The sequence below is a fragment of the Cladophialophora immunda genome (assembly GCF_000835495.1).
Source record: "Cladophialophora immunda strain CBS 83496 unplaced genomic scaffold supercont1.6, whole genome shotgun sequence".
Classification (NCBI taxonomy): domain Eukaryota; kingdom Fungi; phylum Ascomycota; class Eurotiomycetes; order Chaetothyriales; family Herpotrichiellaceae; genus Cladophialophora; species Cladophialophora immunda.
This window is the reverse complement of record NW_015622546.1, coordinates 248,841-272,364: the sequence shown is the minus strand read 5'-3', so window position 1 is coordinate 272,364 and position 23,524 is coordinate 248,841. Positions and strand designations below refer to the sequence as shown.

The following is a 23,524-nucleotide window of genomic DNA, read 5'->3' as shown; positions in this document are numbered from 1 at the left end:
TCGGCGTCTTAAGGTCAGCCACGATCTCCTAAACTATTGCATACAGCAAGAGCTGCTCGGCTAACGCTGCTTAGATGCGATGTGTTATGTCTGCCGATGGCTCGACGTGCCGCCGCTGCGAAAGGCTCGGACAAGTTTGTGAATTCCGTCAAGATGACCAGGCGAAGACAACAAGCACTGCTGCTCACCGTCGAGATCGGCTCCTGTCCTCTCCTCGACTTCACGATCACAATGGAGCCTACGCTCATCAAGCCACTGCAGCCACCGCAGACAATTTTAGCACTTTCAATCCGGGCACAAACTTCTCTTCCAACCTCAACTTTACTCTCGCAGCGGATGATAGTCAATTGAGTACAGATTGCGGTCATGATACTCTTTTACATGAAGAGCGAATTATGTCTGACGCAGGCGAACTGCCATCCATCTATTCAACGTCGCCTGTCTCAGCAGTGGTGGGGAATAGTGACACCTATGATCACCGCAACCGAATAAATCAAGCCATGGCTCGGACTCCAGGCCTTGACAGTGATCTTACCGAGTTGAATCTAAGAGTTAATGCCCGATCAGAAATGAAGGCACACCTGCCCTTGTCCAGGACTGATATCAAGCAATTCATTTACATGTATGTGTGATAGCGCGTTGTTGCTTTCGTATTGACATCTTAACATGCTCAGATTTCGTGAAAGACTTTTGCACTTCATTCCGGTCCTCTGCAAGGAAGACTTCGACGCAGAGTCTTTGCTCGACCAGCACCCGAATTTAGCCTACTGCATTTGTTATGTGACCTCGTTTTTCCTTGCTGGTGGCATCTCTACGGCAAATGCGCTCCGGGGACTGGTTTCGGACTTCGTACTCGAGAAGTGCACCAACCCCATCGGCACTTCAGCTGAGGATCTTCAAGACTTTCGTGCTTTGCTGATACTCTATGCGTATGCGCGACCCTCGCCAGCGGGTACCGGCACCCGTCACCCCATTCCAACCTCAGTGCTCAAGGCACTGCTTGAGGGACATGCAATCAACATCGGCATTCACCGATCCGTGGAGGGCGTGAAGGCCGACTTGGTATCTGGTAGAAAAGACATCAATATGACGATAGAGTATAAAAAGTACACCTATTGGCTCTGGCTATACACAATGGCCCACCAGTAAGTATCCAAATCCCTACACGGCGAGTTCACTCACTGAAAAGACGCAAAGCACTGCAATTCTGAACAGCAGCCCTCCAAGCATCCGAGGTGACGCTTCCATTCGTATCGCCACAAGCCTCTTGGCTGGAATCGACAAGTCTGCTCAGACTTCCAGGATCCTTGGGGAGGTCGAATTATGTTTACTGTGGGAGAAGGTAAGAGGAAGAGCCCAGTCACACAAAACGCCCAGAACTCTAATCGATCGAGAAAGGCGAGCCTCCTAGACTGCCGCCTAAGTGAATGGTGGTGTGTTCCCGAAAGCCTCGAAAGCCTGGACTGCTCTCCCTCGGCCGCATTGGAAGTTGCAGAAATGGAGATTCAAGCCTGGTGTAATAAATGGAACGCATTCATAGCCCGAGGTTTGATGCATTGATTTGCCATATTCATCTGTCTTCTGCTCTGACTTTTTCTGCAGGAGGTTTCGGACTCGGTCTTGATTTTCACTTTCGATATGCGAGATTCTGCATCATCAGCTACACCCTTCGATTTATCCAAGGATCAACCGGAAACCTTAGCGGCAGCGAAAGAGAATCTGTCAAGCAGTGCGTGCAGTATGCTCTTGAAATCATAGATTGGACATTGCATCTTTCACCTGTCAGCAAGGACGCGTTGAGGTACATGAGTGATTTTGGTTTTGTCATGATCGCGTTCGTGGCCTTGTTTGTTGTACAAGTGCACCAACACGTCAAACCCGTATATGCTGAACTGAAAGATGCCATGGATCGAGTTGAGGCACTGGCCGACCTGATGGCAGATCTGGCATTCAGCCCCAGTCACTGCACGGCCCAGCTTGCGCGCTCTCTCAGACGGCGTGTGTCGCAAATACGTCAACTTGAACGCAGAGAATCTCAAGGTGAAAACGTGCAGGATAGTCATCACGAGGCCGACTTGAACTCCGGTCCGCAGCTGCAGGATGCAGATCCCGTGCCGGTTATCCACGTTACTCGATCCGAGGAAAGTCTGGCCCCGGACAGTTTCCTGAACGATCCATCTCATTGGGACCCGACAGCCTGGTTGACCGAATTCCTCAACGACACAACAGATTGGAATGTTCCATAGACTGGTCTGATAATGATCACAGGGTTCGCCCGGTGGCAGGTATCATCTCAAACCGGAAATACATGATTTGAACGCCACCTCCACTCTAAATTCCGCTCTATGTATCTCGCCTGCTTAGGAAGGACCGGTTCAAGGACCGGATCCGGCTTTCCACCCACAGGGCTGTCTCACGCGACATTAGTTATGGGAAGCAGTCTGATTCATCCTTTTCAAATCTCTATGCTACCCCGTGGGGAATATCTATCACCCCAGGGACCCTGTCAGCAGGGAGATTGTGGCTCTATCAGAAAGAACCCTACTTCCTGCCTTACTGCCATCCTCAAGGCAATAGATTTCCCGAACGTCGACAATCAAACACTACTCGAATCGACCAGATATTTTCACAATGGTCAACTCGGCAGACAAGATAGCTGCATCTGTCGTCGAACATGACGAAGAAACGCAAGAGCCGATCAAATTCAACAAGCAGGTCGACGATGCCCATCGCTTCGTCGAACAGCATAGTGCCATTGAATGGACAGAAGAAGAAGAGAAAAGAATCCTCCGGAAAATCGACTTCCGCATCATCGTAATGGTCAGGCATTGTTGCTCTCTGTTCCCGCACGACCAATGACTAACTGAACCTATAGTTGTTGATTGCCAATATCCTGACTTCTTGTGACAGTGGAACCTATGGAGTTGCTGCAATATTCGGTCTGATCCAAGATTTGAAACTCTACACCATCACCAGCCTCAATCCATTGACCATGGATTTGACCAAATACTCCTGGACAAACTCGATAGGGACGTTCGGAAATCTCATTGTAAGTATTTCATCGTCCAAGTCGAGTCCTCCAATGATGGTTGTAGACTAACTGCCCGTATCGCAGGCACAATATCCTCTTCTCTTGCTTGCTCAGAGACTCCCGATTGGAAAGGTCCTGACAGCCATCGTCCTGTACACTGGATCTCTTGCACTTCTTTTCCTCACCCTGAGCAACTTTGCGGGCACCATGGTTCTAAAGTAAGCCGCGATCTTCATCTCGGCTCGCGCCGTTAACAATGATCAGATTCTTCTACGGTTTCCAAGGGATTAATATTTCGGTATGCGTCCTCTTGAGCTCAATGTGGTGAGTCGTGCTTCATACCCTTGGTTTACGTGCGCTGAATGACTACCGACAGGTGGACAACCGAAGAGCAGCCTCTTCGCATTGCACTCTGGATGTGTGGTGCCTCCATTGGAGCGATTGTCGGCCAAGCTTTGGATTACGGTGCGGCTTCTATCAAGGGAGAATTCGAGAAGAGCCCGTGGAAATGGATGTATTTGCTGCTGGGTTCTATGACCGTCGCCTACTCCATCTTCTTTGGCATTTACTTCCCAGACTCTCCGATGACGGCTCACTTCCTAACCGAACGGGAGCGTAATATTGCCGTGAGGCGGCTTCAAAAGAATCAGACTGGAATTCACACCCGAAAATTCAAACCCGGTCAGGTTCGGGAAGCCCTTGTCGATCCACAGCTCTGGCTCCTGTGCGTGACGAGCTTTGCCTTTGCTTTCGCCACGGCAGCGCTTGGAAGGTCAGCCATTGCCTTTGTCCTTTCACTACCATGCTGACTCGTACCAGTTTCGGGGCCATCGTACTCAGCGGCTTTGGCTTTTCCAACTTTAAAACAGTGCAACTATACATGCCATGCTCTGGTATTGTCATCATCTTGATGCCAATCTCTGGGTAAGTCTACACCTGCAACTCAGTATTGTACAGGAGTTCAAGGGATGTCGCTGACTCGCAATTTGTGCCGTCTATCAGGTTCCTCGCGAACATGTTCAAAAAGTCACGCATTATAATCGCCATGGCTTTTACAATACCCACGATTATTGCCTATTCTCTCCTCTGGAAGCTGCCCAGGGATAACAAATGGGGTCTCCTGGCTTCTCTCTATCTTGTATGCGCCTCTTGCGTCTGAACTTCACCCCCGGCCTCCGACTATACTAATGTTGACAGACTGTCTTCTTCTACGGCTCTCTGATCCAGACACTCGGCCTTCTGGCGTCCAACGTTGCCGGCTACACCAAGAAGACGACCGCACAAGCCATGATTTTCATGATCTCCTGCGTGGCTGGGATCTCCGGCCCTTTTGCCTTCAAGGGCAGCGAAGCCAGTGAAGGCTACCCTACGGGAATGATCATCCTCATGGTAACAATGGTCGCAGGAGAGATCTCGCTGGTAGCACTTCTGTAAGTTTACTTGATGACGACTGTGTGGACCACCCCCAGACCCGACTGACTGAGAATACTCTGCGCAGTTTGTACTACAAGCGATTTAACCGTCGTCGCGATCTCGCACAGGAGGCGCCCGGCGCCGCGGAGGCTCTGCAATCAACAATCACCAGGGAACAGGCCGCATTCCTTGACCTTACCGACCATGAAAACCCTTATTTCCGTTATGCTTGCTAAATTCTCCCCTCCGCTTGAGGCTCGCAGATCGGAATTGAAAGGGAATTGAAAGAAATAGTGAGTATAAGGCATGACTGCGTGTGAAAACTTCGATGTGAAGCTGGTGTGACGACAGGTTTCTATACTTGGGTGGTCTACAGCCCAAGGGGGAATTTGAAGAGGAAGAAAAACAGCGGTAACAGAAGGACCGAAGTAAATATCTGTCAATACATATTTGTTCACGATCGAGATCGTCAACATCCCGCGTGCAGGGATATAGTGGTATAAGCAAATGAATTCGATGAGGCGTTTTGCACCCAATAAGGCTCACTCGTGCCGTGGCAGTGTCACCAGCACTATAAATCAATCTAGATGCCAGTTACAGAAGTCCAAGGTATCTTACTGCAGTTGTGGCTTAATTTGGAGACTACAACCTCTTGGGAATGGTGTTGCCAGGAGAGTCATGCTGACAATGTTAATATCATCCTGACACACACGCACATCCTTTGCAGCTCTATTAGGAATAGGAAGTGGGAAGGCGCGGCTCTACTCTCAGTCAATGGAATTGCGATTCTGAGAGTGGTGTTTCATTGTTCTGCCAGGTGTCTCTGCTTGATTTGCGACACTCAATCGGGTTGTAAAGGTGCCACCAGCTAACCTATGGGACGTTTGGCCCTTTTCACTTTTGTTTGCTGTCTTCCGTCGCGTAACGCGCCACAAACTCACACGCCGGCTGAATGTATCTCAAGTGCAACTGGTCGCCGATCTTGGACATGTTCTCAAAAGCGTGGGACTGTTCCGGCACCACGAGCATACCAGCGGGGATATTGTGCTGCTTCAATTTGTCTTGGAACTGCGTCAACTGCGAGGCCTCGAAAGCTTCATCACTGTCGCCAACCATTTGAAACGTTGGTGGCCAGTCGCTGAGGTCGCCGAAGAATGCACCTGAATCATCTAGTCAGCGGGTCGAGGGTCGCTTGATACAGAAAAGAGGGGAAGAGAGCGGGATGTTTTTTTTTTTGGTCTCTGGGTCAACCTACTGAGGAATTTGACTTTGTCTTCCGGGGCACTGCCTTTCTTGGGCAACTTTCCATCCACAAACCCGAGGACGAGGAAGTCGGGTATGACTTCGTTCAAGAAGATGGAGACACCCAGCATAGCACGGGGCGCCAGGAAAGCCTCGATGCTGAGTGTTGGCTTGGTGTTGGTCTGGGGCTTGTCAAACATGGCCGATTTGATAAATTCTGGTGACGGGTCCATGGGACACTGCGCGACGATTTCATTGAGCTTGCCTCCTCCCATCGGTCGACCAATTCTGCGGCAGTCGAAGAGGTTGGTTGGTCCAGCCATGAGCAGCAGAGCTCGCGGCTTCTTCTTCCATAGTTTAGGCTGATTTTAAGTTGTCAGTCTTCCTGGTTGCCTTGTCTGACCTTGGGAGGCCGTTGTAGGGGAGCCTACCGTCAAAGACGCCAGGTGAGAACCGGCAGAACCGCCCGCCACAACAATCGCATCGCTGTCGACAACGACATGCACTCCTCGATCTGTCAAAGATGATTGGAGGTTCTCGCGAAGCCAGCCTTCAACGAAACATATATCGTCCAATTGGCCGGTGATAAAATCGACCTCGGGAATCAGACGGTAGTCGATCGAGACAAAGACGAAGCCCCTTGACAGGAATTCATGCAGGATCGGCTTCGGAAAGTCGGTGCGAACACCTGCCATCCACCCGCCCCCATGAATGTAGAGAAAGATAGGTCGCTTGGCTGGTAGATTCTGTGAGTCCCCGTTCGGAAGCGTCTCGCGCACCCAAACCTCTGCTTCGATCTTAACACCATCTATCTCCCTGTAGACAAATGTATGGGCCGTAGGCCAATCAAAAGAGTTGTTGAAGTCGATAACACCCTGGACGGCGGCCTTGAAGGCATTGTTGATGTCCTCGATGTTTTGGACTTCGACTTTGCTCATATTGCCGTCGGTCTGGTGTGGTCGTAGCTGCTAGAACTTTAGAGACAGCTGGTTAATCGATACATATGAATTGACAAGGCATCAAGGTAGCTGTATATGTACTCCATCCTATGGCCTCCCCAGTGTCACTCTCCGCGTTCTCTTGGTCCCTGAACCGGAGGGTTATGGGCACGTGGGCGAACCGGAGGGAACAGGCGTAATCGGAACCGGCTCGGCTTGGGAGCATAAATCGCGGCGCCTTAATTCACCATATTTTGTCCAGGGTGTCGGGTCCGTACCTGAGCATGAACGTCCGCAGGGAACACTCTAGAGCACGGACACGTGACAAAGGCGACTTCAAGACTCACCCATCCTTGTGACTGTCCGTCCAGGAGCCCGAAGGTGTTGGTGCGTGCCTTCGGACTCCGTACATTGCGGGGGAACGAGGCTGAATAACCCTGAAAATCCCTTAGCCAATCGCCAAGACGAGTAAAAACTGCTGGCGCCTCACCCTGTTTCCGGCGTAGGGTGATGCCGCCCTATACTTAGCCCCGGCTCGCCCGAGCGGCGTGAGCGATCACCTGTGACTCAGTCGCCGCAGTTACCCTTCTGAATAAGCCAACACGCAGCCTCGTCTGGATGGCGCTCCCATGTGTACGATACTTTCTTCGACAGTGAATATCCTTCTTTCTGCCCTCTAGCTTATTCCCTTGCTTTCAATAGCAATCCACAGATCCAGGAACCCTCTTGGCTGTCTTCTCCAGACCATACTGCTATACTTTTTCCCCTCCAATGGTTCAACGACAGGCGACAAGTTGGTTCCTTCTCCATCTAATGGCTCAATGAGAGGCAGCAATTTTGTCGTTGGCATAAAGATGATATCGCTTAAACACTCTCGAATGTAGACAAAGCTACTCCAAGGATTGTCCCACGTATCAACAATGGCGGCCGGAAGATCCAACGAGGTCCAGCCAACAACTCCGCGTAGTCGCGCCCGTAACGCTAACATAGCCTTGCTAATCCTGCTTGGGTCCGAGCCGTCCATCTTATACCTGTTGGCCAAGACATCGAGAAGCATCCTTTTCTCATCTCCCGTCGGCCTATAGACGACGCCGCCAGCTTTGAGAGCCGTCTCTGGAGCGTCATGTGGAGCATCGAGTCCTGGGGCCATCACAGCAGTGACGAGATTATATTCGGGAGACAATGGACTTATGGCTTTCTGAACCCGAAAACCTTGACGTGGTGTTGTTCCACCACCATTTGTCGCGGCACCAAATACGCCTCCACCTGTGTCGACGATAAGAACCGTGTTGATGGGGTCCATCGATTGATTGAGCACGGCGTAGAATTGATCCGTTAGATCCGCCTTGTCGTCATCAGGAATCTCCAACCTGGACCTGTCTTGGTCGAGTACCATGAATATCTGAGCATAGTAGGGGAGTGGAATGGTTTCGAGGTTGCAGCCTTCTGCCGAAGTATATTCCGTGATTCGAAAGGTTCCTGGAACGGGTCTCCCGTATGTTGTAGCATGCCCTCCATGGTTATATACTTCACGTTTAATCATAAGCTTAGAGCTCTTTTCGTCCCGCGAACCTATTGCCAAAGGGCGTGTAGAGATCAGGAGGCTCATCGTCTTGGAGAATGTTCGCAACAGGTGGCCTAACAGGCTAGCGCTAATGATATCAGATCCTCCTCCACTTCCGATTCCGGCATAGTTCAAACTGAAAGTTGTCTCTCCTGGTAATAAATCAGCGAGTGATGATAGCCTCTGAAGGTTGTCAAAAGACATGGGCTCGAGAGGCTGAAATGTAGCAGTAAGTCGGGAATCATTGCCAAGGGATGTGTGCAGTACGATTTGGCCTTCAACAGCCTTGTCGGCTTCATGGAGTTGATCTGTTAGTACTCGGAGATCGATGTATGGGTCGCGCCTAAAGCCTTCATTGTGAATTCTGCCTCTTCGTGCCGCGGCGATCGCTTTGCACAGGGCCACGTGAGCTTCATCGTATATTCGGGCCAAGGTGAAAAGAGCGTCCGCTACTGAAAATATGCCTAGGCATTTGAAGAGTTGTTCTTCGCCGACGAACTTGCATACTGGGCGATCTGGCGTAGGATGGCTAGTGTTGATACTCTGTCGCCGCAAGACGGTGCGAATATTTCGCGCCGCAGAGATGTAGGCCCGCTCGACCTCTTCCACCCGGTGCCGGAGACGAGCTGCAAGACTGAGAATCAAGTTGTTGTCCACAGAGTCCATATTTCCTGATCCAAACGAGGCAACATGAGAGGGTTGGAACGAGAAGGACGAGGAAAACCCCCGGGTGCCTCTGGCTTGCTGAAAAAGGACCATTCGGCTCACGTGATGCGTCCCGTGATTTGATTAGCTGGTGCGCCAACATGGTCACATGTGTCGTCTTGGTACGAGTCGTGTGCGCCGCCGCTTCTTCCTTTCTTTTCTCTACGTCTTCACATTCGTTCGCTTGTAGGTTGCACAAGGACCTTTACTTCCGCCTTCGATCTTGACCCTACTAGGAGACAATTTTGTTCGGTTTTCACACATTTGTACAACGGAGAGAGAACCGGGCTTTGCTTGAGGTCGTGAAAGATCATAAAATGCTCAGCACAATGTTTGAGCTCAATGCTCGCAGATCGACCCACGACGCTCATTTTCAACGCCATTCGGAATTCGCAGTAATCCGTATAGCACCAGAGCAGGCGCCGATCAGCCCGTTCGCTCTCTTCAGATCTTTTCGAAAAGCGGAATCTAGGGCTTAGCTGGACATAACGGAATTCGGCATTTGCAGGCTTCCGCAAGTCCCAGCCTTTCCAAACGTGGCACCACGAGACTTCGATACGTCCGCCATCGAGGTCGGTCGGGTGGCACACAGCGGTCATACAGCCAAACAACGCCATCGGCCGGCTTCTCATGTCTTCCCATCCGTAGCATCGGTACAGCATTTGTCGTTCGCTATTTCATGGACAGCAGCAGGAGCGGCGATGTCATTGCTGCGCGCGTTTCAGTGTAGCCGGGACCACTGACGTTGACCCGCAACCCTCCTTCGCATAGCCTTCAGATGCCATCCGTGTCAGACCGAACACCTTGCCCCTCGTTCCGGCACACGCTCCGATATTGGTATTCTCACAACTCTTAACCCTAAATTACTCATAGACGCATGTAAGAATAACCTGTCGTCAATGCTTGAAAGGACAGGTTGTAGTTGTACCATTAATCATACCCGGATTTTGCAAATTCAAGCATACTTAAAATGGCCTCTCTATCCGGATGGTCGTGAGGAGTAGCAGCCACAGCTTCCTTTCCTATACTAATAGCTTCGTTTAGGTCCTGGAGATCACTAGTCTGCTTGAACTTGTGATAGAGGGAATTTGCCAGGTGACTCAAAATAGCTGCCCTGTCTGGATGGTCGTTCGGAGTAGCAAATACAGCTTGCTTTGCTATACTGATGGCGTCGATTAGGGCCTGGAGATCATGAGTCCACTCGAACTTATGGTAGAAAGAATTGCTTAGGTTAGTCAAAATAGCCGCTCCGTCCGGATGGTCGTGAGGAGTAGCAGCCACAGCTTCCTTTCCTATACTAATAGCTTCGTTTAGGTCCTGGAGATCACTAGTCCGCTTGAACTTGTGACAGAGGGAATTTGCCAGGTGACTCAAAATAGCTGCCCTGTCTGGATGGTCGTGAGGAGTAACAGCTATAGCTTCCTCGCCGAAACCGATGGCTTCGTTTATGTCGTTGAGACCCCTAGTCAACTCGAACATATGACGGAAGGAATTCCCTAGGTTGCTCAAAACGGCTGCTCTATTTGAGTGGTCTGCTGGTGTCATTTCGACGGCATTTTGCATGATTTGAATGGCGTATTCGAGGTCTGCCATCTCTCCAGTTTTGGTATATCTCTTGCCGAATTGGATTCCGAGGTTATTCAACCGTTCCGCCTTGTCTGCGTGGTCTGCTGGTGTCGCTTTGACTGCTGTCTTCATAATTTGAATGGCTTCTTCGAGGTCTGCCAATGATCCCGTTCTTGAATATCTATCGCTGAGTCGAATCCCGAGAGTGTTTAACCATCCGGCCCAATTAGGGTGGTCTTCCGGTATCGACTCGACTTTCCGTCTCGCCAATTTAATGTCGTCTTGAAGATCCTTGATCTCACTCGTCCTCTTATACCGAATCGTCATATGCTGAGGTCTAGAGGCTTCATTGACGTCGCGGTCTTGTTCGGAAGAGTCATCCGCATATTGATCTTCAAGGAAGCTTTCACCGAAGAAGTCAATAATTTGCGTCTGCTGGGACGAGCGAGAGGTTTGAGAAGGAAACCGGCCATCGCTAGATTCATCCGCGAAATACTCATTTTGAGAGAAATAATCCTTGTTGGAAGGGGTGTCTAGCGTCGACTCTTCTTCGCTGGTCTTTGGTGGATTCTGGTCGATATCGCAGAGTTGCAACGATAGTTCGCCCTCCAGTGTAGTGTTTTCGGGCCACCCAGCAATGTCCATATCGAGCTCGTTGCCTTCAGGATCATTGAAGATTTTGACCCCGCGGCTCAGGTCGAAGATTGGAACCACAGTTTCAGCCCATTCAGCAATGTGGAAAATATGTTCATTGCCTGTATCATCTCTGATGATTTTCTCTGCATGACTCATATCGAATATCCCAACGGGTTTCTCTAGGCTGATAGTTGGATCCATGGGCCAAGGAAGGGAACGGAGAGAAAACTCATGTACATGATGCAGAACATGTTCGACGAGATCTGGCGAGTCCTGAGGCCCCTCAGAATCACATAAGGGGCATTTTGTAATTCCCATCACACTGATTTCTGAACTTGATAACAAGTCCTCAAGATTGTTAGAATTAACATTCGGGTGTTTGGACACCATATGACTTATGATGCTAGAGAGCGACTTGAACATAGGAGGGTCGCCTTCGCAGCAAGGGCATTGCCATTGAGGGGGATGGTCGTTCATGACATGGTCGTTCCATTCCTTCTGCGTTACAAAGAGATTGTACGGCGTTGGACAGTCCTCGAGGACGCAGGTGTACGGGCATAGATCGTTCGCCACATGTTTTCTGATTTCATTAGCATCCTGATCCAACGGTGGAAGAAACTCTTACCTCCATTGACTGTCTTCCAGTTCAGTGGCCGGGATGGCTTGACAGCAACAGGGGCATTTGACCAACTGCTGGTCCGGATTCGATAAAGTTTGCGCCCTGGGATATCTTGCAGCAGCCGTAATGGCCGTGATTCGAGTGACTGTTGATCCGGGCTGACGTTTATTCCGAAGTCCTCCCCATGTCGAATCTATGCCTGAAGCCGATGTCGCGGGCATCGTGGGAACGTCTGTCCTCGGACCAGTCGGATGTGCTTGTTTCTGTCGCATTGTAGTAGCTTCCCTCTTGCCCTGCATCGGGCTAACTTCCTGATTTGTGTGGATTGCTGCCATGGCGATAAACTGTTGTTGGGATATGGTATGAGAAGGCTTCGTGGAAGGATCCTTCAGCCCGTGAGAATGTCTCTGGGCTTCTATGAACCTATGTCGCCGTCTTAGGTTGGCCTCGACGAGGCGTTCCTGGATTTGTGGGAGTTTCAGATTGGCAAAGTAGTCAATACTGTGGATCTCTTTCCCTTCGTCTTTCGGTCTGCCCTCCTTGGTTGGCTTCGACGCGACGATGCAGGCGAGATGCGCTCTGAGCTTGCGATACTCGTCCCGATTCTGATCAAAGGAATCATCCGCTCTTCGAAGTCGAGATTTGCGGCCACTTCGCCGAATCTGAACTCCTATGAAGGCCAGGCTGTCCACAGTCGAGTCGATATTGGCAATTATATCGCAGATATCAGATTTGTCGTTTGCCGCGGCAAAGCATTCCTTCAGAAAGCCTTCCAGCATTGAAAGATGTCCCCGGATGAAATAAAGGTCATTGGGTCGGTGCTGGAATCTCCAATCCAGAGAAGCCTTCGCTTGCGCGGTAGCCCCAACGCTGTCAGCCCAGAGCCGCAGATCAGCAAATCTGGTCTGGACATGGATCTTGTCTTTGCCCTCCAGCTGTTGGATGCATTGTTTGAACTCCTCGAAGCATGACCTCACCACCGCGCCAGTCGGAGATCCTTCTGAAGTGAGATCCAAGGCGGAAGCCATTCTTGCTGACCTCGCCCTGTAGATGTTGGCGGCATCAGACGTCGTTGGGATATTGTCGAGAGCCGAATACAGAAGGTTTCCCGGCGATTTCCAGGCCCGAAGCGGGGCCACGTGCTGGGCTGAAGCTGAGTCCTTCTTCAACCTGCCCTGTCGCCCTTTCACCCTATCACCAAGAGCTCGCTCTGTCGGCCTCATCTCGAAGTCATCTTCATTGCTGATGACGCTATCTGTGCTCCCGCAGCACCAGGCGGTTCCTCCCTCATGTCATCATGGAGCATTCGAAAAACCGCGTTTTCGCCTCGGAACTCCTGGCCTCAGTGGCTCTGGAGGCATCCAATGTTCTCTTTCCCATCGCCGTCGCGAACAAGAGCGCTTTAGCGGCCAACATTGCCTCTCGACTTTTCTACATCGCACCACATTTGTCGACTCAGGGTCTCTATCAACTTCCGCCGGACACTCAAAATCTTTCTCTGCGGGCGCTGCATGATCTATTAGAAATCTGCAAGGTAATTCAGTCACGGACCCGAGCGTTGGACCAGCGAAGTAAAGTCATGAAAAAATTAGTGGCAAACGCTTTCAGCTCCGAGGGGACGCCTCTATTTGAAGAAGAGCCCCCAGGAGCTGCGCGATGTTCTCGTTCAACTGTTTAAAGTCGAAGATTCGAAAGATCGAGTGCGGCAATCAATTACCAAGTTTTGCAAAGAACGACCCGGTACCATCGAGCCTTTCCTATCACGTTTTATCGAGCTTTCCGACAGACTCACGAAGAATGCACGGGAACTGCAGGGTACTACTGCTGATTTCGACGCTTACTCACACCTAAGGCCTCTTGCGAGGGATCTGTATCCCGATGGAGTTCACAAGCTGCTCCTCAATGGAGTCAAGAGCCATGCATCTTGTGTGCAAGAATATCATGTGATGCCGGTGCTCGAGGGTTCAACGGAAAATGATTGGCACCTCACCAGGCTCTGCCTCAACTCTGGATTTCGCTCCAAAAACCAACTGGCCCTTTTCAACATAATAATCGCAACTTCGAAGATGACTTACTGGCAGGAAGTCGCCATCAGCGTTCCAATGTAAGTTATTGCTTATCTTCGAAAGCCCCTCCCAGTCGTCGGGAGACGTGATTCTCTCACCTGAGCATACGCAGTGCATGGGGAAAAGTAAACGTGTTGTCGTTTCTCCAGGTGTTAAAAGTCCCTGACGACCAGAGACCCATCTTTCCCTTGAGTGTGACAGACATGTTTCTTCCCTGAGAAACCCTGCTAGGGCTTAGGTAGTCAAAATCAGCTAATAAGATGCAGAAAAGATCTCGAACCAAAAGCCACGCAGAAGTTCCAGCAGGACAACAGAGTCGACTCTGATCCTTCTGAGTCATCCTTGATGGAGTATGGTGAAATGTGCAAGCATCTCGAAAATCCAAACTATGCGAAAATTTATCTGGGTAAGCTGAAACCTCATTATTCCTGGATTTTGGTGGCGCTGGAGACGCTCCTCTCGAGCTTGAATCTTTCCCATTCGAATATCGTTGTCTCATGATCCACCTGGAGAATTCCTTGGGGCGGTATCTCTCAGATTCCGGGAAAGATAGCCACGGGTTCCAGAAACAGTAACAGCAACCTGTTCACCAACCCCCCCCCCCCCCTTTTTTTTCCCTTCTAGGGCTAGAAGCTATACGGGAGAGGAGAAAACGATCCAATTCTTTGGACAGAATTACCACTTTTGTGATTTTTCGCCAAATTGAGAAAGCATCAAGAGATGCACCTTTCTCATGCAGTAAATACAAGGGGTGGGATTCCTAGTGCATGGAGGCAAACTCTAAATGCTGAATATTCTCTTTCGTTTGTTGCGTACAAAGTACTGGCTGAACATATCAGATCTGGATGAAGACTGCCATCTTTACGAACGGCGAGAACCCGGGCAGCTTCAGCATATTATATCAGGTTGTGGCGTCCCACTTTCGGAATTGTTCAACCTGACCGAATTTACGGTCGAGCACAAGATCAAGTTGTCTTATGTCATAGCTCGAGCCTTCTGGCGGTTTTATAATTCGGAACTAATGAACGCTAGATGGACAAGTGAAGACATCTTTTTCATCCCTCTCGATGGGAAATTCTCACCGTCAGAAAAAATCCCCCTGAGAGCCTTCATTTCGTTCCCTTTCGGGTCCCGGTACAAGGAATCGCCAGCAGAGTTTTACGACAAGGATCAGTACACTCATCGGTATCCACGAATACTCTACTTGGGTATTGTTCTTCTGGAAATCGGCCTTGGTCAGGCACTGGGACTGGAACACGACCCAAAACTCAGCCTTCTCGCACATACAAACACGGCCCATGTCAAAGCCAAGATGAAGGTGAAGGAATTGAAGGATGCGAGGTGGGATGGCTTTCGGTGGAAGGACTACTTTATAGAAGCCGTTGAGAGCTGTTTGGACTCTGCCAGCTTCAAAGAGACTGCAGAACGCCGAAAATCCCGACACCGAAGCCATTCGGGTGATGACAATGAAGACGCCAAGGATTCGCCGCTGTCAGAAAGGAGAGATGCTCTGTACCGAAAGGTTGTCCGCCCCTTGTTTTGGTTAGCTACGGTAGGATTCGAGGACACGGAAGAAATGCCATTGGTCCCAATACGGAAGAAAATACGCCGCAAATCGATGTTGGCGGACAATGAGGAGCTCCAATGCTTCTGGAGGGAAACTAGCACACACCCTGCGTTCCACTCTGGCCATTCAAGCAGTACAGAGGGGTTCCTTCAGGATCTCCAGGTTATAGCGAGGCACATAACGCGCTGTCGACGACTGGCGAAGATCGAAAACCCCGTTCGAGTTGCGATCCTGGATACCGGATGCAAGGCAGATCTGCCTTTCTTTCAAAATTCCCAAAGGTCAAACAGGCTTAAGCGCTGGAAGGACTTCGCCGCTGCAGGATCAAAGAGAGAAATTGATACGTTTGGCCACGGCACATTCATGGCACGACTGCTCATGCATGTTGCGCCAATAGTCGACATCTACTTGATTCGTGTGGCAGAGAATACTGATGACTTGGAGAACAACGAGGAGAATATTGCCCAGGTATGCGCTACGCAGCTGTTCCTTGACAACGTGCTGACCACGGGCCAGGCAATCGAGCACGCGGGATTAGACCCTGAATGGAAAGTTGATGTCATTTCCATGTCCTTTGGGTTCCCTGATAAGCCCGGGAGGACACATACGGTCATTTCAGATGCCATCGAAAAAGTCAGAAAGGATCGTAATGGTTCCGTATTGTTTCTCGCAAGCGCTGGGAACTCGTGGGATAGAAGGAAAGATTTCCCAGCCAGTCACAAAGACGTCATACCCATCCATGCCGCCGATTCGGAAGGAGTTTTCTTACGGTCAAATCCTACCCATCCTGGAAAAGGGCCTATGAAACTTGGCACTTACGGCACAAACATCCCGCCGTCCATCACCAAAGAAATCCAAGATCATTTCCCCAAAGTGGATCTCGGCGCAGGAACGTCGATTGCTACCGCGATTGCGGCTGGGATTGTCGCCATGACCCTCTCGTACATCGCAGCACTGCCGTCTCTGCTCAAACTCAAGGGATCTGAAGAGGAGTGCGCTAAGCTTTACACGAAGAGAGGGATGGAGCGGATGCTGCATGCCATGTCGCTAAATACTGGCTATCGAGAGCAATTTATCAACCCCATATGGTATTGGGGAGAGAAAGAGAAAGATTTGCAAGTTTTTGTTTCCGTTTGCCGGGTGGTTGAAGAAATGAATAACGAGGAATAGTCCACGTATGCTAGCGTAGCAAGCTGCTGGTTTCATGAATAAGAATTACATGTTATTACCGGGAATTGTTGCACCAAGCCCTTGAAGTTCGGGACACGACAGAAACCAAACATGTCTTCGCCACTTTAGATGGGAGATGAGCAATGGCAACCCGGCGGCACGCCGTCTAAGAAACAGAAATCTCCATCTGAGCACCATTTGAAGGCTAGACACGTTGGAAAACAGGGTCGCTAAACGCGAGGCAAAACTATATCACCACAAGATATTCATACGCAGCGGCCATTGATGCCCTCGGCCGCCCAAAGCCCTCAAAGGATTACAGTTTCAAAAAGTCACCTGGTGGTTCATGCGAGATGGCTTGGCGTGCAACAAGAGTTCAGCTTGTCTCTTTTGATGCTTCAAAACCAACCCGTGGAATATCCAGTTCAGACCCTTAGCAACGACACGAGCCCGCGATGCCTGGAACGTGGTTTCTCCCGCCGGATTTCACCTTCACCACTGATGGGCCGCTCCGTCTAGGCATGGTAATTCCACACTGGTTCAAGCCGACCACTGTCCTCGCGGCTGTAGGCTCCGGCACGGCAAGCGATATCAAGCTGCCAACCACCAAGACTATCGTCGAACCAAATCACATCCACAGCCGCTCAGAATCGCGGTCCACTAGCCAGAGCCTGTGGTTCAAGTTCGAAGGAACCGCCTCTGCATCAGCCAGCGCTGACATCGGGAAGAGTAATAGCATCGACTACAGTGAAACAGATCATGAAATTCAGTCTTTCTCCGATCCGCTGATGCCAGAGACGGTGACCGCAATTGCCAATCTGCCAGCCGTGCGCGCCCAAATCGACTCCGGCATGTTTGGCAAGCGCGCCGTCTACATAGTCTCGGGACTGCGCATAGCCACGTCATCATTTACGGTAGCGAAGGGAAATTCCTCCAATTTTACAGTGACAGCCGAGGGGTCCGGGCCGCCCACAGCGACTGTGCCCATTGAGATTGGGGGAGAAGTGAAGCACGACGGCCAGAAGAAGGTTACCGACTCGTACGACACGGCACCGGGGATTGTGTTCGCGTATCGGCTCAATGTTATTCGAACTCGAAGGGCAGGGGTAGAGACAGAGCTATTTAGCCATAAGAGCGCGTTCCTGACCGGTGCCGGAGACAAAAGGGAGGAGCCATTGGTCCTTGTCGAAGCGACGAAAGACGAAATCGACGAGGACTTGGAGGAAGAGGTCGAGTACGAAAGTGTGGAGATAGGGGAGGACGAGTTGTGCATTTATCTACCATCAAAGAAATGACAAGGAGGAAACCGTGCAAATATCACCTAGAACATTATGGCTAGAAGCCTTCATGTCCGCCTACATCATTACATTAGGTTAGGCCTTAATATAGGCCCGGCTTCCAGGGTCATATAATTTGTGTATGACATGGTTGGAACCGTTATTCCTCGCGCATGAATACACAGAAATATGGTGAGAATTGAATCATGTGGCTCTATAATACACATGACATCTGCTCCGGCAATTTCAATCCTCGATCGTTGTTACGGAAAAATGGATGCCATTCTCACTACACAGTTGTTTACAGTGTTCCCAACAGGCCAGGCCGGCCTAAGCTGAGATCCAGGAAAGTGGTCGCAAGTTGAAAAAGGCGTCAAAGAGGGAACGGGCGCCGCGCCGCAAACTTTAGGTCCTGGTTGGCGCTACATGCGGTGGAGCTGGGTCAGGATGAAGGGTGAGTGTGGAGGTGTGCGGGGTGCGTGGGAAGAGGGAGAGGGAGGGGTGAGTGGTTATAAAAACGGCACGGCTGGGGTGAGTCGCACATGAGCTCCGAGCAGTTTTTTACTCATCTTTTGAAGCCAAGCATACGGCTGCCTGAAAAGGCTAGCGTCCGACAAGCTTGAAAAGTTACTTGGGGAAGCATCTTGGCACCTGGAACGCCTGCCATACTTGGCATCACGCAGCATTTCCAACAACCATCCTCAGCTCAATATCTAATCTGATATCTCGTCCTTCTCGGCACAAAAATATCCCCTTTGTCCAGAATTCTCAGCTGTGCCGATGGCCTTCAGCTCTGACAAATACACACGCTTTCATTGGCCAACGAGTGGAGAACAACGACCTTGGGTCGTATGATATCAGCGAGCCAACGCGCTCGCGCGCTCAGCCTCAATGCAGATGCCTGCAAGGACAAGAACAGCACACGCAAGCTTTGCTCGGCAGGGGCTTCGATCGCCACGGCAATGTGGTACTTATAAGCTCCTTGCCGCCGTCAACATGCAGCTTGGGATTCCCTTTCCCATATAGAACCCTCAATTGCAGAGAGCGTTGTTCGGGTGTTCAACAATTAACGGGTTTTTCCTGGTCACCAACATGAAGATGCTCACGAGACTTGTTGCATATTCTGGACTCCTGTCGTGTGAGTGGCTCAAAATATACCAATACTTTTTCCACCCTCAACGAGCTGACCGAGAACCACTTTAGCATTCGCGGCCTATTCTTTCGCCAAACAGGCACAATTCTACGAGAAATCAGAGAACTTTGGGTTTGCCATATCTTCTACCGGCAATAATGGCAACGCCGCCGCCGAGGAGTTCAACATGCAGATCTCGGCGCCCACGTCCTACGGCTGGGCCGCAGTAGGCACCGGCGACCGGATGCACGACTCCCTCATGTTCATTATATATCCTTCTGGCCAAGGCAATGGTGAGTACTTCCGTCTCTATTTATATGCGTACTCCAACCCTGGCAGCCGCTGACAAGCATGTACAGGCGTCACGCTTAGCGTGAGAACCTCGAGGTCCGTACCAGATACCACATCCCACATAGATGGGCTGTCGCTAGTCCCTGAACTGATCCTCATTCAACAGTGGCCACGACACGCCGGAGCCCGTGTCTGGTGTCAATGCAACCGTGCTCAACTCCGAGGTCGAGAACGGAAAGATGACAGCAACTATACAGTGGTACCAGAGCTCAAGCCACAAGTTCAACAAAGTCGATGTGACAAGAACGAAGCAATCATGGATATGGGCGGTTGGGCCGAATGAGCAAGTCCAGTCGAACTCCATCGATGCAGAAATCGACCAACATTCACATTATGGTCGGTCTAACCACACTCGTAGCGCGACCGGTGGGGATGTATTGCTGACCCTCGTCCGCAGGCGTTTTCTTTGTCGACATGACCGCGACACAGAACGCAGTCGCCACCGTCCCAAGCATATCAGGCACGTCCAGTGTCTCGGCAGAAGGTCAGCCCGACTACTACCACGGCCTCGTCTACGCACACGCAATCCTCCTGGGCGTTGCATTCGTCATTGTGTTCCCCGTGGGCGTCCTCGGGCTGCGGTGGCGATGGTCGATCGCTTTCAAGGTGCACTGGATGCTCCAACTCTTCGCGACGGTCGGGGCATACCTTGGCCTGGCGGTAGCGATCGCCCTGAGCATCACCGGGGTCGAATACTCGGCGTTTGACGAGACCCATCAGATCCTGGGGATTTGCGTCGTCGCCGTCCTCTCCTTCCAGGTCGTCATGGGCTATATCCACCACCTCAACTACAAGAAGGTCGGCCGCCGCACGGTCCCCTCGCATTTCCACATCTGGCTTGGCCGCGTTCTCATCTACGCGGGCATGGTCAATGCCATCCTGTAAGTAAACACGGAGCTCACGGCTGACACGCAACCATGGCCGCTAACGCACAGTCTGACCTAGGGGTGCCTTGCTCAGCGACGACACCGGCATTGCTATCGCCGTCGGCATCGTCTCGGCCGTGCTGGCCCTCGGTCTCGAGTTCATGGCCTTCCGCCACCGCCGACAGTACAGCCGAGTAGGAGACTCGTCGAAGAATTCGTCCAACATCGCGCTCAACAGCTTTCAAGAATAAACATAGGACGAAGAGGCTGCTGTTGTGGATAAACACGAGACTCAGAAACAAGAAAAACAACGTTTGCTTGGAGATCACTCTATGAGGAATCAAGACTGGCTAGATCATCCTTTGAGCATTAGACGGTTGTTGGGCGTTGGCGTCGTTGTGTCAGGGCAAGGGGAAACATTGGCAGGGCAGGAACATTATACCGAATACCATGATACAAGGCGTAGACTCTTGATGCTACAACTCTTAGATGTAGGTGGTGACACACTTGGAGGGCGCCACGCTGTCAATTATATCGTTCGTGGCTGTCATCTACCGTGTTTGTGTCATTTGTGAACGAACCTTGGCTCCGTGGAAGCCATGTATGCGCCCACCATCGCCACTATCGAGACGAAATACGCCGAGACCGTAAACGCACTTTGTATATCTCGCTTCAGGACGGCCCATAGCACTGCAAACAGTAGAGTTCCAGCCACGACGACGAGAAACGCCGCGTTCCCGAGCCGGCCACGGTCCCAACCTTCTTCGAACTCTATCCCCCAGCCCTCGATCGCCTCGGCCCCAGAGGTGGCGATACATTGGCCGAGCCGTTTAGGAATCTGGTTGAGTATGCGGGTATTGCCGCTCTTGATGCATTCCGGGTGCTGGAAGAGGTGTGTCAGGTAGTTTGTACCAATGGGAGGAGTATACGGTGAAGGCCGCGGAGTGCAGTGATATGAGTTATCATGGGCCGGCGGAATGCATTTACAATAGGCAGCCGCCCCGAGGCATGCATAGTGTCGAAGGTCGACCAGGTCCGATGAGTCCACAAGAAAATGAGCCAGCGATACTCGAATTACTGTCTTTGGCCAGAATCGCGAGACACTGTTGCTCCGCTCGGCTGAATACTTTCGTCGCAATAGGCGGAAGAGTTGATTGTCGTTCACCACGTAATTGGGAAGCTGAGCTGACCCAGGAGTTTGTAAAAGTTGCTGGTGGTATAGTCTCAAGCCGCATAACCTTTCGGGAAAACACAAGAGAAGGTATTGGACTAGTGAAGCCGGTGTCTGCTCTTGAGGATTGGGGATTCCAGGAGAAGAGAGATAAAAGGGTGAAGTTTGGGCAGGTCCTCCAGCGCCAGAGCCGAGAGTATGACTTTGAGCTCGAACCCCGGCTGATGATGATGATGGGGATTCTAGAGGCCCCTGCTTTGAATCAATCGATTGTTGAGGAGAAGTCGCCCTTGTTGTCAATTTGGAGGCGATCAAGGCTACTATGTTTGAAAACAGTAGTCTGTACCTTCTGGAATGAGGCGAAGCTTCTTCTATCAGCTGCTCCTGCAGCCTCTGGACGCTTCCTGGTATGATATCTGTATAATAGTCTGACAGGCTCGATCCACAAGAACATTTCCAGGTCACGAGTTGCGGTTGGGGTTTGTTGTGCAGTTTTGATCGACTTTGGGAGATTGGTTCTTCACGATGAGGCTGGTTTGCGTCTGGGACCACCCCTCTCCCAATCGAGGTCAGGCCTGCGGACAGCGTCGAGTTACGATCTGCAATTCGAATATTGTGTGATTTTCCCGAACGTCTGTACCACAATGTATCCATGCTGGCTGTTTGATGCGGAATCTCTTGCATCGGAATCTGTGGCCTCGCTTCGGTCTCCAAAGTGACAGAAGAGGCGGTAATTTCATCAAACAAGGTCAATCTTTTCCGAAGCTTGAACATAAACCAAATGTGATAGAATATCACAATGGCATGATGACCGAAAACGGTAATCGTCAACAACCAATCTAGCAGCGTCCGAATTGAGGCAGCTTTTTTTTGCTCTCTTGAATGTTCAGCATCGGCATCGGCAGGACCGCCAGCTCGCGTAATGGTATCCGTGCTGAATAGGAGCATTGGCAACGCAAAGCATGGCCAAGCAACTATTGAAAGTATCACTTTTATGGTGGTGAATATGCCTTCGCAGGCCCGAGATAAGGACCTAGAAAGCACCCCGGAAGCCCCGAATACAAGCCAAGTGTAACAGAGGACCAGAATGGCTTGACAGAAGATGACAAACGTCACCAGCCAGTCTACCAGCCTCCGAAGTGAGGCAATTATTTTTTGCCCTTTTAAATCTTCAATATTAGTAAGACGGCTAGCTAGCGTCATAGTTTCCATGCTTAATGCGAGGATTGCGAACACAAAGCATGTCCAAAAAACCATATCAAGTATAGCTTCTGTGTTATGGGATATGGGTTTCCGGGGCCAAGAAAGGAAGCTGAAACGTACGCCGCGAGCCTGCTCTGGCCTTGAGCTCTTCGACTTCGCGGTAGGGACTTTCATTTGTTCCACCTTCAGGGAGAAGTAACGGAAAGCTACCAGGATCAAGGTGCTCGGTAAAATATTCACATCAAGCATGTTGGTGATCAGGGGGCTTGATAGGTGATCTTGTTCGTTGCTCGCGGTGGCGGTATAGAGGACGACAGCGCCAATGACGCGGCCAAGGGGCAAGACAGTGAGGAATGGCACTGAATAACATCTTAAGGTATGTGGTATGAGGTGGGTTCGTGTCGCAATTTGAGGCTGAGAGACGGCCACTCTCGCTGAATCGCGGGATACCGTGTCCATTTTCGTTGAGCCCTCAGCTCCAGCTTGTGGAGGAGCCGGTTTTCGGCCAGGATGAGTGCGCAAATAATGAAGCAAGAAAGAAATGGATTGAAGCCCTGTCGCACTCGTCGAGGGAGTCTTGAGGCTGGAGTCTGGCTTCAGGCGTGAGATTTATGCGGACGCAATATACCTGGAGATCGGCAATAATTAGCAGGCTCCAGCGGCTGCATTGACCAATCGTACAGGGCCACGAAGCCTTGATGCAAGCCACATTCAGAGTTGCCTCAGCCTGACGGACATCTCTGGGTTAGTGTACCAAATTCGAGTGGTTTGAAATGAAACGCCGCCCAGGGCGACATTGGAAAGAGTTCCATTGCTCGCAGTCAAATCCGCCTTTCCTGCCGTGTCTGCCTTGTCACGGTGAGTGAATGGATTGGGCCGAAAAGAAGTTTTGCGATCAGGCTGAAAAATATGTCGTTGGGGGCGGTGCAGTTGAAGAAACAAGGCGGATTGGAGAATTGATTAGATTTCATGAACGACGGGAAAACCAAACATTCGCTGACGCCATG

General features: G+C 50.9%; 7 protein-coding genes across 7 annotated transcripts; 3 read left to right on the top strand and 4 right to left on the bottom strand.

Annotated features, from left to right (window-relative positions):
• Positions 1 to 5,326: 5,326 nt before the first annotated feature.
• On the bottom strand, positions 5,327 to 6,700 carry PV07_09765 (uncharacterized protein). Its single transcript, XM_016397051.1, has 3 exons — positions 6,118 to 6,700; positions 5,700 to 6,048; positions 5,327 to 5,604 (listed from the first exon to the last, which is right to left on the bottom strand). Exons 1-3 carry the CDS (start codon positions 6,622 to 6,624, stop codon positions 5,339 to 5,341), a joined length of 1,122 nt encoding a protein of 373 aa, XP_016244242.1. The 5' UTR covers positions 6,625 to 6,700; the 3' UTR covers positions 5,327 to 5,338.
• Positions 6,701 to 7,227: 527 nt separating this feature from the next.
• Positions 7,228 to 8,854, bottom strand: PV07_09764 (uncharacterized protein; the record flags this gene model as incomplete). The annotated part of the gene is made up of 1 exon (XM_016397050.1): positions 7,228 to 8,854. One exon carries the CDS (start codon positions 8,852 to 8,854, stop codon positions 7,301 to 7,303), a length of 1,554 nt encoding a protein of 517 aa, XP_016244241.1. The 3' UTR covers positions 7,228 to 7,300.
• Positions 8,855 to 9,823: 969 nt separating this feature from the next.
• On the bottom strand, positions 9,824 to 12,742 carry PV07_09763 (uncharacterized protein; the record flags this gene model as incomplete). The annotated part of the gene is made up of 2 exons (XM_016397049.1): positions 9,824 to 11,675; positions 11,721 to 12,742. The coding sequence occupies 2 exons, from the start codon at positions 12,740 to 12,742 to the stop codon at positions 9,824 to 9,826; spliced, it is 2,874 nt and encodes a 957-aa protein (XP_016244240.1).
• A 169-nt stretch (positions 12,743 to 12,911) lies between these two features.
• On the top strand, positions 12,912 to 16,579 carry PV07_09762 (uncharacterized protein). The gene is made up of 5 exons (XM_016397048.1): positions 12,912 to 13,248; positions 13,307 to 13,818; positions 14,047 to 14,186; positions 14,620 to 15,815; positions 15,864 to 16,579. Exons 1-5 carry the CDS (start codon positions 13,012 to 13,014, stop codon positions 16,515 to 16,517), a joined length of 2,739 nt encoding a protein of 912 aa, XP_016244239.1. The 5' UTR covers positions 12,912 to 13,011; the 3' UTR covers positions 16,518 to 16,579.
• Positions 16,580 to 16,972: 393 nt separating this feature from the next.
• PV07_09761 (uncharacterized protein) lies at positions 16,973 to 17,812 on the top strand (the record flags this gene model as incomplete). Its single annotated transcript, XM_016397047.1, has 1 exon — positions 16,973 to 17,812. The coding sequence occupies one exon, from the start codon at positions 16,973 to 16,975 to the stop codon at positions 17,810 to 17,812; it is 840 nt and encodes a 279-aa protein (XP_016244238.1).
• A 654-nt stretch (positions 17,813 to 18,466) lies between these two features.
• PV07_09760 (uncharacterized protein) lies at positions 18,467 to 20,693 on the top strand. The gene is made up of 6 exons (XM_016397046.1): positions 18,467 to 18,932; positions 18,998 to 19,219; positions 19,286 to 19,313; positions 19,384 to 19,613; positions 19,675 to 20,158; positions 20,223 to 20,693. Exons 1-6 carry the CDS (start codon positions 18,887 to 18,889, stop codon positions 20,392 to 20,394), a joined length of 1,182 nt encoding a protein of 393 aa, XP_016244237.1. The 5' UTR covers positions 18,467 to 18,886; the 3' UTR covers positions 20,395 to 20,693.
• A 15-nt stretch (positions 20,694 to 20,708) lies between these two features.
• Positions 20,709 to 22,976, bottom strand: PV07_09759 (uncharacterized protein; the record flags this gene model as incomplete). The annotated part of the gene is made up of 3 exons (XM_016397045.1): positions 20,709 to 22,483; positions 22,549 to 22,585; positions 22,638 to 22,976. 3 exons carry the CDS (start codon positions 22,974 to 22,976, stop codon positions 20,709 to 20,711), a joined length of 2,151 nt encoding a protein of 716 aa, XP_016244236.1.
• Between the last annotated feature and the right edge of the window lie 548 nt (positions 22,977 to 23,524).